Consider the following 18440-nt stretch of genomic DNA (forward strand, 5'->3'; position numbering starts at 1 on the left):
GGGAAATGGAACGAACGAAACGGAAAGCCTGTGATAAATTGAAGGACAGAAGTTGTTAAACAGGTGATAATTTATTCTTCACCTCCAAGAAAGTCTTTTGCCGAGTCTTGTCGCTTGGACCATGAAATGTGAGGAGCGCTAACAATGTATGCACTTTATGCAAAGTACATTCGAGACTGTCTGTGGAACTTTCTATAAAACATTGAAGCTGCCCAGAGAGAAGTTGGTCACGTAACTTAACTTTAAGGCTGCCGCCCTTTTAAGGATTGACATTATTGTTAACATCCAATGCTACACAAACTCTATTGATTTCCCATTTGTTTTAACATATTTACAATTATTACAGATTTAGTTGAGAGTTATTGATTTCCGTATACTGTGTGATTTGCGGAGGTCTGCTGGTGCTATTTGAGCGGAAGTCAGAGATGCAGCGAGTATTGTTGGAATAACATCATCTTTACGCTGATCAGAAACGTAATTTGACTCCTTTTGAACAATAGCTGGACTTGTGTTGGATGTATCAAAATTATTATTTTGCTGTTCTCCTGGGTACCTTTATGAGGATTACATGGTTAATGTGGATTTTGCAGAATTTCTCTCCAAAGACCAGGCGTATACATTCCTGTGGACAACGTCCTCTTGAATTCTATCACCATGTCTATGATCTGACAGATTTGTAACTATCCGGCTGAGCTACATCTCCTTGAGTCCCGTCTTCTAATGTTTTCATGCCTTAATCAACTCTTCATTACTTTCCCAACCAAATTGGGTTGAGCATCATGAACCTGAGCCTGGACCCTCCGTTCATTACCTGACGTGGGAGGGGGGCGTCTAAAACAAAGGGGAACCCAGCAATGGGGAGACTGCTGAGATCCAAGGTGGAATTTGGGCAGGGGGAGGGTGGGTCGGGGGAGACGAAGAAGGGATGTGCACTTTCTCTAACTTGACGGCACCTTTGTGGCGATTCTTTTGTTTACTTGATATGCAAAAACAGAATTTCACTGTATCTAGGTGCAAGTGACAAAGTATCATCAGCAGCGTCATCATCATTACTATTTCAATAGAAGTAAATCTATGGAATGTGTCGTATTCCTATAGCTCAGAAGAATAACTGCAGTTTGATATTTCATGGCAACGTTCATTCGACCTTCTATCACCCCTTCTTAACTCTTTCATTGTGAAAAGTGATTTCCTGCTTCATCATCAGAATCTGGGTGTGGAAAGAAGTAAAGAAGTATTCTAATACATTGTTCTTCTTGCATTGTTCAAAGAAAATTATCTAATCTTAGGACTGCTATCTAATGCAACATCCTCAGGAAGTCTGTGTACAGAAAAGAAAGATGATAGCTCCTCTATCTCACATTCGATGATAACAAAAACAAGAAATACTAGGGTAAAATACTCATCAGATTTGGCAGCATCAGTGGAAAGAGAAAGAGTTAATGGTTCAAGGTTCAAGACCTTTCATTGGAACTCTGAGAGAAACAAGTTTGTTTTGGAAGCAGATAATTTGGTCGGGAATGGAGGGAAGGCAGGAAATTTCACATGTGGCAGTTAGATCAGATGAAGTTGTTTTTTAATCTATAGATAGTATTAGACTAAGTGGGACCCGTTGGGTCCCATATTCACACGGGAGGGCTGGTCCCCCAACGCAATTCCAATATTGGTGGCCAGTGGGGGGCGGGGGGGGGGGGACTTTCTGGAGTGCTGGTATGGATGTTGTGGGCTGAAGGGACTGGTCTCCAGAGGGCTAGTATGGACATTGTGGGCCAAATGGAATCGCCTCCACTACTGTGGCAGTCAGTCTCTCTTGGTCTCGACTCTACCCGAGCCACTCTCTTTGTTCTCTGTATTTCTCCCTCTTTGTCGAGTCAAACAGCATGGAACCAGGCCCTTCAGCCAAAGAAGTTACCACCAACCATCAAGAATCCTTTTACAGTAATTCTGCACCAATCTTATTTACCTCACAGCTCCATCCACTCCACAAATTCTAAAACACATGGATAGATTAGGTGCAATTGACAGTGGCCAGTTCACCTACCAACCGGCATTTTTCAGAAAACTGGAACACCCAGATGAAACCAACATGATCACAGGGAGAACGTGCAAACTCCTCACAGTTTGCACAGAAGTTCAGGATTGAAACCTTGGATGATGGAGTTAGCAGCTATACGCCTATCTGCACCTTAAAACACACTTAATTTCTAACTCTTCCCAGCTCTGACCTAAAACATGAACTCAGTGTTTCTCTGCACAGGTGCTGTCTGACCTGCTGATTATTTCCAGGGCTCTCTATTTTTGTTTTCAATTTCCAGCACCGGCTGTTTATTGCCTTTCTGCACTAACTCTTTATCCCTAAACTGTACAAATGAGAGTAAAGCTGCTATCAGCTCACCGCAAGCATGTTTTTGATGCCACATTCATGTACTTTTGTCATCTGTTTTAATCCCTCTCCTGCCCTTCTTTGCCAGAATGAGATGCTGTGGGCCAGAGATGTTTCCATGACTACCATTTGTATACTGCTTCCTTGCAGTTGTCAGAAGGGTGGGTGGTGGTGGGACAGTGGATTCCAGTGGGATATGTTGAAATCAGATGAGCCATTTGATTCCTCAAAAAGCTTATTGTTAAACGAAATGTATTATGTCTAATTTGCAAGAGAAATGGCTCACAAAGGTGCTTTAAAAAGTAACCCTTCACTTCTTTTCATCATTCTCAAGAGACTCTCCTTCCCTCCTTCCAGATAGAATTTGAATGTATTAATCCCAAGAAACAAAAGAAGAAAAAGACTTATAAGAATTCTGGAATAATTGTCGTTAAATCCTGCAAGGTAACGTTTACCTCTTATGTAAATGCAGCAGCTCTTTGTTCAAAATCTAAATGCTGGAGAAAATTAGCAAAATCATCTATTTTAATAAGATTTGAACAACCCTGAGCAGATTAATTATGTGAATGATTTGTGAAGATTACCTAGAATAGTGTGACCTGTGATTATAAAAATGTGTAAATTAACTCATTATACAAAAGCTGATAAATTATTTTAAAATATGTAAACGGGACTTTACAAATGCTTAGGTTCTGGTTTCATTTCTTTCAGATAACCAGAAATTATTCATTCTTGGATTATATCCTTGGCGGTTGCCAGCTGATGTTCACTGTAAGTAGGAGTTTCACAATTTTCCACAATGTTCTCTCGGGAATTTTTGCCATGAGGCAAATGTGTTGTTTCTGTCAGATCCTCAACAAACCAAAGAAAACTGTTGTGTACGATGGGACTGCCGAGGCTGGTTTACACCGAAGATAGACACAAAATGCTGGAGTAACTCAGCGGGTCAGGCAGCATCTCTGGAGAAAAGGAACAGGTGTCATTTCGGGCCAAGACCCTTCATCAGACTGAGAGCCAGGGAGGGGGAAACTAGAGGTGTGGGAAGGTGCATGAGGCTGCGGAGGCCAAGTCAATGATATTTTTAAGGCAGAGATTGATAAATTATTGATTAGTAAGGGTATCAGGGGTTATGGGAAGAAGGCAGGAGATTGGGGTTGAAAAGGAAAGATAGATCAGCCATGATTGAATGGCAGAGTAGACTTGAATGACATAATTTTGCTCCTATCACTTATGAACATGAACTTATAAGAACAAAGCAGAGCCTACATCGATGACTCTGAAAAAGTGTAGTCCACAATGGTCCATTGTTGGCTGGGGACGAGGTGATAACAAAAGGATACAAACGGTGAAATTAGCAAGAGGACTAGGGTGGGGAGGGACGGAGAGAGAGGGAATGCAAAGGTTACTTGGAGTTAGAGAAATCAATATTCATGCCTACTGACCACAAGCCGAGAAGTTCTACCTTTGTTGTTGCTGATAGACCGGCCCTTATTATGGCTTTTGAGCAAACAATGGATAGGTGAGGTTGTATCAACATGGCAGGGTACATGATCTCAATGTCACCAGCCACCCCTGGAGGTTGCGTCATGATGTTGGTTGTGCTCATGCTACAGACCATCTTCCGAGACCAAATACAGGGAGGGCAGACTCTTTCAAAGCGAAACACGCCTTGGTGTGACAGACGTATCAGATGTCACTTCAGCTCATTTTCACACCAACTTCAATTCACCAAACTTCATCACCAATAATGTTAGGATTAAAGGCCACAATCAAATGAAAACAATATATAATCTAATTTAATACTTTTTGTGACAGCTCTCCTGCACTTGTCATAGCAGTGTCCTGGAGATTAAACACTGAATCCTATTCAATGATGCCTTATTCAATCATTCAAGGATACGTTATTGTCACATGTACTTAGGTACAGTGAAATGCTTTGTTTTGCGTACAAACCCAGTGACATCTTGTTGCAGACCTCACTGAGGCAGTGTACAAGTATCACCACGTCTTGGCGCCTAGACAAAATCGTAAGGGTCCTTAATTGTGACCTTAATTGTGAAAAAAATCTTAACTGGACACCCACAGGCAGGTTTGTAACCACAGCTTTCGAGACTAACAAAGTGATCAGACTATTTAATGATGGGCAGTGAGACATAGGCCAAGAAGCCTACGAGGCCAGAGCAAGGAGTTCAGACTTTCCTGATTTCCTGAAGGAAAAAAGTGGGAAAGGCCTTCCAATTCACTGCAAGCAAAAGGGAGGGAAAAATATTGAATGTAACCTGCTCTCCAGTATTTAAACTGGCTTTTCCTATGAAGGATTATCGTGATTTTATAACAAATGCAACATCTGGAGCAGGCTAAGGAAGTCTAGGACGCTGAAGCTTGAATGTATTAATGGGGTTAGTGTACAGTAGAAGGTTGGACAGATGATCTCAGCGCATGATTGCAGCTCTTGTTGGAAATGGTGCTATGTACCACCCGCTGCCCATCCTTATGGTCAATGCTTGCATCATTGAATCAGCAGATTTGTGCTTCCAGTATAATTGGAGCGTGCCAGCTAAAGTATTAGTTGACAACAGCCTTCAGGCTACATACTCTGTCTTAATTGCAGTCTTCTTGTCTTTCATACCTCTGCTCCCCCTCTGCTGATCCGCTGTTTCTCTGACAAGATCTTAATTTAGTTTTCAGTTTAATGTAGAGATACAGCGTGGTAACTGGTCCTTCGTCCCACTGAGTCTGTGCCGACCAGCGATCACCCTGTACACTAGCACTATTGTACACACTCGGGACGATTTACAATCTTACCAAGCCAATTCAAGCCAACAGGGGTTATGGGGATGAGGCAGGAGAATGAGGTTAAGAGGGAGAGATGGATCAGCCATGATTGAATGGTGGAGCAAACATGATGGTCTGAATGGCCTAATTATGCTGCTATCACTTATGATCTTATGATTAACCTATGGAGCGTGGGATAACCTACACTGGTCACGGGGAGAACGTGCAAACTCTGTATAGGCAGCACCCATAGTCAGGATCGAACCCGGGTCTCTGGCGCTGCAAGGCAGCAACTCTACCGCTGCGCCAACGTGCTGCCCATTTGACTTGCTCTCAAGGTAAGACACATGACCACACACTTAGGACAACAAAAGGCAGCATTGATCTGTCAGGAAATATCCCAATATAACAGTATTCAAATCTCAGTAAATGGTGGCATGTCAAATAAAACCTTCGCTGAGTTTCAAATAGATCTAAGCCGATTATCACAGAACTGAGGGCAGATGTCGTGCTATGGCCTCTTGGCACTGTCCAAACTCCTTCCCAAATTTATTATAGAAGTAAAGCTACATTGCTGCAGAACAATGTGAATATCGGCTATCATTAGTTCAGTTGAAGAGTAAAATAACAAGCTGCCACAAGTCCGAATGTAACATGTATTTCTGTAGTTGTCCCTTTGTAAGCTGTGGGAGTTCCTGCCTCTTTATGAAGCTGTTAGACTGAAAACATTCTTTGCAGTTTCCTTCTTTTTATAGCTCTCGATCTGATGCCAAGTCTCATTAGAAATCCATGACTGGTGGCATCATTCAATAAAGACGGCTGTGTTCATAACTAATGATTGCAGAAGCTGCACTTTTTTTGCAAATTACTGTAGACTTCCTCACAAGCATGTTACCATGGTGACTGTCGTGATGCACTTACCATAAACAGATCGGGTGTGAAGCTTATAAGACCGCTCGATCCACATCTTCTAGTTGTTATGTTTCACACGAGGCTCTTCCAGTTTCTCCTCATACAACCCGAGCACCAAATTCTTCCAGAGAGCAGAACGCTACAGATGCCGACAGTCTGATGTAAAAACACTAACAGTTGCGAATTGTGATGGGTCAGGCAGCATCTGTGGAGAGCCAAACAGATTTTTTTTGTTTCCTCATTTAAATGGTGCAGAGTTTTGGTTTCCTTTTTTTAGAAATGATATAGTGGGATTGGAGACAGTCACTGTACTCATAGGACCTTAGCAATAGGGAGAAGTTGAACAAGCTCGGACTTTATTATTTGAAGCGCTGGAGGACAAGGGGTGATAGAAACAGAAAATAGGTGCAGGAGTAGGTCATTCGGCCCTTCGAGCCTGCACCGCCATTCGATATGATCATGGCTGATCATCCAACTCAGTATCCCATCCCTGCCTTCTCTCCATACCCCCTGATCCCTTTAGCCACAAGGGCCACATCTAACTCCCTCTTAAATATAGCCAATGAACTGGCCTCAACTACCTTCCCGTTGGGTCACATGTTCACATGGGGGGGGGGGGGGGGGCTGGACCCCAACGCAATATTCCACCTCTCCACCAATTCCAATATTGGTGGCCAGTGGGAGGGAGGGGTCTGAAGTGCTAGTATGGGTGTTGTGGGCCAAAGGGACTGGTTTCCAGAGGGCTAGTATGGGCATTGTGGGCCAAATGGATTCTTGGGCTGGCAGCTCAGTCACTCAGGCCTGGTGGGCTGGCAGCTCAGCCACTCAGGTTTGGTGGGCTGGCAGCTCAGTCACTCAGGGCTGGTGGGCTGGCAGTTCACTCACGGCTATTCCTTGAAATACCATTTCAAGCAGAGTGCAGGCCACCAAATCCAAATTCAATTTCATACCATTTCAAGCAGAGTGCAGGCTACCAAATTCAAATGCAATTTCATACCATTTCAAGCAGAGTGCAGTCCACTAAATTCAAATGCAATTTCATACAATTTCAAGCAGAGTGCAGTCCACTAAATTCAAATGCAATTTCATACCATTTCAAGCAGAGTGCAGGCCACCAAATCCAAATGCACTTTCATACCATTTCAAGCAGAGTGCAGGCCACCAAATTCAAATGCAATTTCATACCATTTCAAACAGAGTGCAGTCCACTAAATTCAAATGCAATTTCATACCATTTCAAGCAGAGTGCTGGCCACCACATTTGAATGCAATTTCATACCTTTTGGGATTTATACTCCTGGCCCACCGGAAGGGGCGTTACCTTCATCATGGTGATTGACAGGCGAGAGAACAAATCAGCTGATCTCGAGATTTTTTAAACATTCATAACTTTTTTTTTTTCATCGATCGGAAAAATCCTCAGGGCTGCCTCAGCGGAGGTTGACTGTGAGTAAGATGGCCAAAAATCATGGCGATATATGCGTTTTTTCTAAAATCAATCTACAGCGCAGGCAGGAAGTGGTCAAGATGAGGCTTTTAGTTATATATAGATGGGCCAAATGCAGGTAGGTGGGACTAGTGTAGATGTGACATGTTAGTCGGCGTGGATAAGAGGGACAAAGGGTCTGTTTCCAGGCTGTATGACTCTATGATTCTAATACCTGGGAATCGAGGGTTATCCCACCACAAGCAGCTGAAAAATTAGATCCATATTCTTTGGAAAATGAAAAGTGATCTTATTGATGCTGGAAAAATCGAAGGTAGACAAAAATGCTGGAGAAAATCAGCGGGTAAGGCAGCATCTATGGAGCGAAGGAATAGGTGACGTTTCAGGTCAAGACCTTTCTTCAGACTGATGTGGGGGTGGGGGGGCCGGAAGAAGAAAGGAAGAGGCGGAGACAGTGGGCTGTGGGAGAGCTTGGAAGGGGAGGGGAAGGAGGGAGAAAGCAAGGACTACCTGAAATTGGAGAAGTCAATTTCGATATGAACATTGACTTCTCCAATTTCAGGTAGTCCTTGCTTTCTCCCTCCTTCCCCTCCCCTTCCCAGTCCTACTGCCTCTGCCTCTTCCTTTCTTCTCCCCGCAAATTAACCGACACAAGCCCGCACAATATTGGGATGTGGAAGGACACTGTAGTACCTGGAGGAAACCCCTACGGTCACAGGGAGAACGTGTAAATTCCACACAGACGGTACCGGATGTCAGGATCGAACCTGGGTGCCTAGGGCGGTAAGGCAGCAGCTCTGCCATTGTGCCATCCTATGGGAAAATAAGCTTTAGACACTTTCCTTGAGGGAAAGGAGAAAAGTGGTCTGGAAAGGGGGATATCAGCTCACTACCTCTTCCATCCTGCCCATGATGATACCATCTCTGCCCCAGACTCTCTCACTGAGTGGCGTTCCACGCAGACCCACACATTATAATGAACTGCTGAATCTACAGGTTGTTAACATAGGAATCAACTGCGATCTCCCAGCAAGCCATGAGTAAAGCACTGTGAATGGAAACAGCAAACATCAGAATGGGTAGAGCTTGAAATTAGTTTAGTTTATTGTCATATACATCAGGGAGCAATGAAACTCCTTGTTGCTCATGGAGTAAGCAGTATACATGTTAATGATAGATATAAATACAACATCAAATGCAAAACAACAGAATGGCGGAAAGATTGTAGTGCATTCTGAGGTAGTGTAAACACAAATTGAAGTGCAATAACATTATACCTGTAACCAAATGAGGTCGAGCTAAGTGTGTGGCAATATCTCCAAGAAGGGAATGTGAAAGAGGTCCACAAAAATGCTGGAGAAACTCAGTGGGTGCAGCAGCATCTATGGAGCGATGGAAGAGGTCGTTAGTTCAGGAATCTAACAGCCATGGTGAAAAAGCTGTTCTTAAGTCTGGACAGCCAGGCTTTCAACCTCCTGTTTCTGCTCCCACTCTTTCCACTCGCTGCTTTTCCCCTCTAGTTTACATGTGTGTATATAAGAATCACAACAGTAGTGCCCATGGCCCTGTGTGCTGAGACCAATGCAGATGATGGGCATGCAACCAAGGTTTCATTAAGTGTGAAGTGAGCTGTCAGCCCCCAATCATTTTAATCTCCAATTCGGTCGCATATTTTTTTAAAGAAGCATGTTTTTAGTTTAATTTCTCAACCCTTATCTTTCAGAACGTGAAACTATAATTGTTTTGCTGCTGGGTTAATATTGGATGATGATTATTAGATCGTTTGGATATTAAAATTATCCATTGTCAAAATAACGCTCCTCAATTAATTCATATTTGGACTGAAGCCTTAGATTTGGTGTTGGAGAGGAATGCATGTGTGGTGCTGAGTATTCAATAATGAAAGTGACTTTTGCTGCTGCTGTAAACTTCAATGAAACATGGCCTTTCCTCACACAATCAAAGGCGAAACCGTCTGCCTTGGGCTCCTACTTCACAGGCAGAGTGCCAGGTTATAGTATTGCTGTAGGTTCCTGGAGCATTGCCAGCCTCCAAGCAGCTCAACACAACTGCAAATGTCGAGTGAACATGCTCGCACAGAGTCCTTGGCATGCTATAACCAAAGGTCAATGTTCGGGGAAGTCAACACGTTGATACCACACACAGCTCACACGCCAGTTGTGGTCGTGGTCACCGTTTGTTCTGAAACAAGTTCTGAAACAAGGCAGACCTCAAACACACACTATTGGGCACCTCTCAATTTCCTGCACCCTGCAGACTAAAAAGAACAAGGGACTGCCGATGCTGGTTTATACCGAAGATAGACCCAAAGTGCTGGAGTAACTCAGTGGCTCAGGCTCCATATCTGGAGAAAAATGATATGTGACGTTTTGGGTCGGGTTTGAAGAAAGGTCCCAACCTTAAACGTCACCATTTATCTCCAGGGATGTTGCCTGACCCACTGTGTTACACCATTGTGTCTATCCCTCCATTCCAATGTTCTCCCCACCTTGGGCTACAAGAATAAAATCTGATACTTTCTTAAAGCCTCAAACAGCTCCTTTAAGGACAAGCATTAGTCCTTTCAAAATCTGGTTTGTACACAAGCTATGGTGCTAACTTAGGCATTGAATGTCTAAAGACCTCTGTAAAAATTCAGGGAACCGAAGACAATCTCTTAACCGACCAGCTGGAACATGGCAGAATATGGTGAGGAATGCTCAGGCTTATCTCATGTACACAAGGGGCTAAACATCAGTTGAAATTCTTCCCCAATGTCTGCTGGAATGATATACCCAAACTAATATTTTTGTTTTGCCATTGAGAAAGGAAGTTCAACAGCGAAAGTGTTTTGTCTGTTTGTAACTCCACTCTTCTTGGCTGATGGGCTTGAGTTTTTCCAGCACCATAATAAATATATCAGGATGAAAACCATTGTGTGTCACAGTTGGCAAGATTCAGTCTGCTGCAACAGATTAATAATACCGTTGCTCTGTTGCCCAAGGCCTATCTTTCTTCGCTCATCCTTGTATTTTGCATACGTCTTGCATTTAGCAACGGAGAAATGAGAATTGGAGCAATTTCATTCGGATCAATTTCATTCAAATTACTGCTGTGATCCATTAAACAACATTAATTCACTTAGAGGCATAACGTGTAGCATGTTTTCCGAGACACTGCATACATCATTTAATTTGTCTTCCAGTGAAGGCAACATCTCTTATAATGAGCAAACAATATTACACGCCTGAAGGCTTCTGGACAATTTTACATGTTTCTTTTTAGTGTGTAATTTTGAATGATTACTTTTTCCTTCCTAGACTGGTTTCTGCTGCAGATAGACATAGAAACATAGAAACATAGAAAATAGGTGCAGGAGGAGGCCATTCGGCCCTTCGAGCCAGCACTGCCATTCATTGTGATCATGGCTGATCATTCCCTATCAATAACCCGTACCTGCCTTCTCCCCATATCCCTTGACTCCACTAACCCCTAGAGCTCTATCTAACTCTCTTAAATCCATCCAATGACTTGGCCTCCACTGCCCTCTGTGGCAGGGAATTCCATAAATTCACAACTCTCTGGGTGAAAAAGTTTTTTCTCACCTCAGTCTTAAATGACCTCCCCTTTATTCTAATATTTTTCCTGCATCCAGCTTGTCCAGTCCTTTTATAATTTTATATGTTTCTATAAGATCTCCCCTCATCCTTCTAAACTCCAGTGAATACAAGCCTAGTCTTTTCAATCTTTCCTCATATGACATTCCCGCCATCCCAGGGATCAATCTCGTGAACCTACGCTGCACTGCCTCAATCACAAGGATGTCCTTCCTCAAATTAGGAGACCAGTACTCTACACAATACTCCAGATGTGGTCTCACCAGAGCCCTATACCATATAAACCATATAACCATATAACAATTACAGCACGGAAACAGGCCATCTCGACCCTTCTAGTCCGTGCCGAACACGTATTCTCCCCTAGTCCCATATACCTGCGCTCAGACCATAACCCTCCATTCCTTTCCCGTCCATATAACTATCCAATTTATTTTTAAATGATAAAAACGAACCTGCCTCCACCACCTTCACTGGAAGCTCATTCCACACAGCCACCACTCTCTGAGTAAAGAAGTTCCTCCTCATGTTACCCCTAAACTTCTGTCCCTTAATTCTCAAGTCATGTCCCCTTGTTTGAATCTTCCCTACTCTCAGTGGGAAAAGCTTATCCACGTCAACTCTGTCTATCCCTCTCATCATTTTAAAGACCTCTATCAAGTCCCCCCTTAACCTTCTGCGCTCCAAAGAATAAAGCCCTAACTTGTTCAACCTTTCTCTGTAACTTAGTTGCTGAAACCCAGGCAACATTCTAGTAAATCTCCTCTGTACACTCTCTATTTTGTTGACATCCTTCCTATAATTAGGCGACCAAAATTGTACCCCATACTACAGAATTGGCCTCACCAATGCCTTGTACAATTTTAACATTACATCCCAACTTCTATACTCAATGCTCTGATTTATAAAGGCCAGCACACCAAAAGCTTTCTTTACCACCCTATCTACATGAGATTCCACTTTCAGGGAACTGTGCACAGTTATTCCCAGATCCCTCTGTTCACCTGCATTCTTCAATTCCCTACCATTTACCATGTACGTCCTATTCTTCAATTCCCTACCATTTACCATGTACGTCCTATTTTGATTTGTCCTGCCGAGATGTAGCACCTCACACTTATCAGCATTAAACTCCATCTGCCATCTTTCAGTCCACTCTTCCAACTGGCATAAATCTCTCTGTAGACTTTGAAAACTACTTCATTATCCACAACCCCACCTATCTTAGTATCATCTGCATACTTACTAATCCAATTTACCACACCATCATCCAGATCATTGATGTACATGACAAACAACAGTGGACCCAACACAGATCCCTGTGGCACCCCACTAGTCACTGGCCTCCAACCTGACAAACAACCATCCACCATTACTCTCTGGCATCTCCCATTCAGCCACTGTTGAATCCATCTTGCTACTCCACCATTAATACCCAACCATTGAACCTTCTTAACCAACCTTCCATGAGGAACCTTGTCAAAGGCCTTACTGAAGTCCATATATACAACATCCACTGCTTTACCCTCATCAATTTCCCGAGTAACCTCTTCAAAAAATTCAAGAAGATTAGTCAAACATGACCTTCCAGGCACAAATCCATGTTGACTGTTCCTAATCTGACCCTGTTTATCCAGATGCTTATATATATTATCTCTAAGTATCCTTTCCATTAATTTGCCCACCACTGACGTCAAACTAACAGGTCTATAATTGCTAGGTTTACTCTTAGACCCCTTTTTAAACAATGGAACAACATGCGCAGTACGCCAATCCTCCGGCACTATTCCCGTTTCTAATGACATTTGAAATATTTCTGTCATAGCCCCTGCTATTTCTACACTAACTTCCCTCAATGTCCTAGGGAATATCCTGTCCGGACCTGGAGACTTATCCACTTTTATATTTCTCAAAAGTGTCAGTACTTCCTCTTCTTTGAATCTCATAGTTTCCATAGCTACTCTACTTGTTTCCCTTACCTCACATAATTCAATATCCTTCTCCTTGGTGAATACCGAAGAAAAGAAATTGTTCAATATCTCCCCCATCTCTTTTGGCTCTGCAGATAGCTGTCCACTCTGACTCTCTAATGGACCAATTTTATCCCTCGTTATCCTTTTGCTATTAATATAGCTGTAGAAACCCTTTGGGTTTACTTTCACCTTACTTGCCAAAGCAACCTCATATCTTCTTTTAGCTTTTCTAATTTCTTTCTTAAGATTCTTTTTACTTTCTTTATACTCCTCAAGCACCTCATTTACTCCATGCTGCCTATAATTATTGTAGATCTCCCTCTTTTTCCAAACCAAGTGTCCAATTTCCCTTGAAAACCATGGCTCTTTCCGATTTTTACTATTTCCTTTCAACCGAACAGGGACATAAAGATTCTGTACTCTTAAAATTTCCCCTTTAAATGTACTCCATTTCTCTTCCACATCTTTCCCATAAAACAAAATGTCCCAATTTACTCCTTTTAAATCCTTTCGCATCTCCTCAAAGTTAGCCTTTCTCCAATCAAAAATCTCAACCCTAGGTCCAGTTCTGACCCTCTCCATAATTATATTGAAACTAATGGTATTGTGATCACTGGTCCCGAACTGTTCCCCAATGCATACCTCTGCCACCTGACCCGTCTCATTTCCTAACAGGAGGTCCAGCACCGCCCCTTCTCTAGTAGGTACTTCTATGTATTGCTGCAAAAAACTATCCTGACACATTTTACAAACTCCAACCCATCCAGCCCATTTACAGAATGTGTTTCCCAGTCTATGTGTGGAAAATTGAAATCTCCCACAATCACTACCTTGTGCTTACTACTAATATCTGCAATCTCCTTACATATTTGCTCTTCCAATTCTCGCTCCCCATTTGGCGGTCTATAATACACCCCTATAAGTGTTGCTACCCCTTTCCCATTTCTCAGTTCCACCCAAATAGCCTCCCTAGAAGAGCCCTCTAATCTATCCTGCCAAAGCACTGCTGTAATATCTTCCCTGATAAGCAATGCAACACCTCCACCTCTTGCCCCTCCAATTCTATCACACCTGAAGCAACAAAATCCTGGAATATTTAGTTTCCAATCACAGCCCTCCTGCAACCATGTTTCACTGATCGCCACAACATCATACTTCCAGGTGTCAATCCAGGCTCTAATTTCATCCACCTTTCTTACAATGCTCCTAGCATTAAAATATACACATTTAAGAAACCCACCCTCTCTTATTCTCTGTTTATTGTCTTTTTCTTCTCTCTCCCCTACATTTTGGGTCAGAGTGCTACCATTCTCTGCCTCCTGCCTCACACACTGACTGCTAGCTTTCCCAATTTGAGTCCCTCCCCCCAACCATACTAGTTTAAAGTCTCCCCAGTAGCCTTTGCAAATCTCCCCGCCAGGATATTGGTCCCCCTCGAGTTCAAGTGCAACCCGTCCTTTCTGTACAGGTCGCACCTTCCCCAAAAGAGGTCCCAATGATCCAGAAACTTGAATCCATACCCACTGCACCAGTCCCTCATCCACTCATTTATCCTCCACCTCGCTCCATTCCTACTCTCACTGTCGCGTGGCACAGGCAGTAATCCTGAGATTTTTACCTTTGCAGTCCTTCTCCTTAACTCTCTACCTAACTCCCTAAATTCTTCTTTCAGGACCTCTTCTCTTTTTTTACCTATGTCGTTGGTACCTATATGTACCACAACTTCAGGCTCCTCTCCCTCCCATTTCAGGATTTCTTGGACCCGTTCAGACACATCCCTGACCCTGGTACCAGGGAGGCAAACTACCATCCGGGTCTCTTGTCTGCGTCCACCGAATCGCCTATCCGACCCCCTGACTATAGAGTCCCCTATTACAATTGCCCTCCTCTTCTTCTTTTCCTTACCCTTCTGAGCAACAGGACCGGTCTTTATGCCAGAGGCCCGGCCGCTGTCGCTGCCCCCAGGTAGGCTGTCTCCCCCACCCTTACTCAAACATGAGTACTTATTTTCAAGGTGTACAGCCACCGGGGTACTCACCAGTCCCTGCCTCTGCCCGTTGCCCTTCCTAACTGTGCCCCAGTTTTCTGTCTCCCGTGGTCTTGGAGTGACCACCTCCCTGTAACTCCTATTTATGACCTCCTCGCTCTCCTTGAGCAGACAGAGGTCATCGAGTTGCTGTTCCAGGTTCCTAACACGGTCCCTTAGGAGCCCCATCTCGACGCACCTGGCGCAGATGTGGACGTCTGGAGGGCACTCAGACTCCATGACCTCCCACATCTGACATCCAGAACAGTAAACTGCCCTGGCCCTCATTCTCCCCTTAAACTGAATACAATAAAGCCTTACCCGGGATACAAGCCAATCAGCTGCTTCCTCTAGTCCTGTAACGGCTGCTTCCTCTAGTCCGTTCGACCAATCAGAGGCTTCCACCAGCCCCCTTAATTTGAAGTGTGATCTGCGAATGGAACGTTGCAGATTTTGATAGTCCTCCCTCTGTAACGGCTCCTGGGCCTCTGTTGAGACAAGCCCCGCGATGGGTTTTTTAACTCACCACACGAAGGTCGTTCCTCCCTCTGTAACGGCTCCTGGGCCTCTGTTGAAACAAGCCCCGCGATGGGTTTTTTAACTCACCACACGAAGGTCGCTCCTCCCTCTGTAACGGCTCCTGGGCCTCTGTTGAAACAAGCCCCGCGATGGGTTTTTTAACTCACCACACAAAGGTCGCTCCTCCCTCTGTAACGGCTCCTGGGCCTCTGTTGAAACAAGCCCCGCGATGGGTTTTTTAACTCACCACACGAAGGTCGCTCCTCCCTCTGTAACGGCTCCCGGGCCTCTGTTCAGACAAGCCCCGCGATGGGTTTTTTAACTCACCACACGAAGGTCGCTCCTCCCTCTATACAACTGCAGAAGAACCTCTTTACTCCTATACTGAAATCCTCTTGTTATGAAGGCCAACATTCCATTAGCTTTCTTCACTGCCTGCTGTACCTGTAAGCCAACTTTCAGTGACCGGTGTACAAGGATGCCTAGGTCTCGCTGCACCTCCCCCTTACCTAACCTAACCCCATTGAGATAATAATCTGCCCCCTTGTTTTTGCAGCCAAAGTGGATAACCTCACATTTATCTATATTATACTGCATCTGCCACGCGTCTGCCCACTCACTCAACCTGTCCAGGTCACCCTGCAACCTCCTACCATCCACTTCACAGTTCACATTGCCACCCAGCTTTGTGTCATCTGCAAACTTGCAAGTGTTGCTAGCAGGAAAAGAAAGAAAAATAAAACTTGCATTTGTATGGCATATATCACAACTTCCTCAAGTGGTTTATAGTGTACAAGAGAGGGGCACAGTGGCGCAGCTTTTAGATCAAATACAACACCTCCAGTGACACAGGTTCATTCCTGACTTCCGGTGCTGTCTGTGTGGAGTTTGCATGTTCTCCCTGTGACCAAATGGGTTTCCTCCAGGTGCCCTGGTTTCCTCCCACATACCAAAGATATGCAGATTGGAAGATGATTTGGCCACTGCAAATTGCCCACTGGTGTGTGGGCGAGTGGTAAAATCATGGGTGGAGTTGATGGGAATCTGGTGAGCATAAAATAGGATTAAAGTATAAATGGCTGCTTGGTGGTCAATGCAGACATGGGCTAATGTGCCCTCACCGACCAACATGTCCCATCTACAGTAGTCCCACCTACCAGCATTGAGCCCATATCCGCCTAAACCTGCCCTAACCTGTCTAAACGTTTCTAAAATGTTGTGATAGCATCAGTACCTCCTCTGGCAGCTCATTCCATACATCCGCCACCCATTGTGTAAAAATCTTTTCCCCTACTCTGGGCAAGAGCCTGTGTGCCTCTATCCAATCTATTTCTCTCATGATTTCGTACACCTGTATAAGATCACCCCTCATCCTAATGCGCTCCAAGGAATAGAGTCCTAGCCTGCTCAATTTCCCCCCTATAAGCTCAGTCCCTCGAGTCCTGGCAACATCCTCGTAAAAGTGATCCAGGGTTGAAGCTCATAACTTACAATTTTAACAAGAAAGGCAGTTGAATGACAAATGACGGGATTGGGATTGAGAGCTCAAACCCACTGTTCCAGCAGACCTCAATACGACTCTGGTCATTCTTACTTTTCCCGAAACCTTATATATTAAAGGGAACAGGAGGGTAGTAAACAAGGAACACTGTTGCTGTGCCAAGAGTATATCACTTCCAAGTCATTTTACTGCACATTGCAGAACAGCGATTGGTCAAGGGGTAGACAACTTGGCACGTGGGTAGGTGCCAAAGCCGACTATCACAGTTTAAGGAGTGTGTTACAGCATTGTAATGGCTCCAAGTGATCAACAGGCATGTGTACAAGTCATTGTATTGAACGTCCAGGGGAGCAAAGGGCAGCAAGCAATGAAGGAGATGATAGCATATAGAGGAAGTACTGAGGAAATAATAAATAACAAAAACAAAATGTGAATGCACTTAACAGAAGAAAAACAATGCAAATGTAATATGGAAATAAGAAATAGGTCGCTAACAAAAGCTATATTTATCTGCATTTTTTGCATTTCTGATGTTGCTTTATATAAATATGTCCTTGAATAATAGGGATATATTTGGCATTTAGCAGTCCATCCATCTATCGTCTTGAATTCATACAGGAGCTTGTATTCATACGAGAGCTTGTATTCTTATAAATTTGAGTAGCAAGAGATAGAGGAAGATAAGGCGGTTTCTATGGTGATGGGATTGTGTGAAATGGTTTGCTATGTACTTACTGTGCTGATAGATCCTAGTCTTTGTACAATAGAAGCACTGAATCCTCTGCCCTATGCCAAGCTGAGAAAAAAAATGTGCATTTGACAATCAATGCATTGTAAAAAATCTATTACTTGCTGACATCTGCTGAAGAACTTTCCTTTCAGGACAAGGTGTTGGAGCAAGTGATCTCGATAAATGATTCCGCTTCCATTCCTGAAATGTGAGCCTTGAATTACAGTTACCTGAAGGCATCTTGGCAGGCTAGAGGCATTACATGGAATTTTGTCTCCAGATCCGACACAGTGGGATGTCAGTGTTAAACAGAAAATTACAGTAAACAATCAGTTATTTATAGCAAAATAGATGACCTGAGCCAAACCAAGTCAGCATCTCAGTAAGTTTTTGTTGCTATTTTTTTCTGGTGCTGTTTCGTACTGTCACAGTGCATGAATTTGATGAGCAATATAGTAGCCGCACCACTCTACTGTTCCTAACTTGCAGATGGTCTTCTCATTCATCATACCAAGATGGCTGCCGTGAAGAGAGAGTGGACGCTGGCGCGATTTGGT

General features: G+C 43.7%; 1 protein-coding gene across 4 annotated transcripts in view; it reads left to right on the forward strand.

Moving 5' to 3' along the window:
• The window catches only part of cpne2 (copine 2), a 170105-nt gene that overhangs the window by 68665 nt on the left and 83000 nt on the right, over window positions 1–18440 (forward strand). For all 4 annotated transcript variants that reach the window (XM_033036188.1, XM_033036191.1, XM_033036190.1 and 1 more), the window contains exons 9-10: window positions 2741–2827; window positions 3095–3154. In XM_033036188.1, coding sequence (XP_032892079.1) covers window positions 2741–2827; window positions 3095–3154 — 147 coding nt within the window. The remainder of the gene's footprint in view (window positions 1–2740; window positions 2828–3094; window positions 3155–18440) is intronic.

Source organism: Amblyraja radiata, chromosome 17 (assembly GCF_010909765.2).
Source record: "Amblyraja radiata isolate CabotCenter1 chromosome 17, sAmbRad1.1.pri, whole genome shotgun sequence".
Lineage (NCBI taxonomy): Eukaryota > Metazoa > Chordata > Chondrichthyes > Rajiformes > Rajidae > Amblyraja > Amblyraja radiata.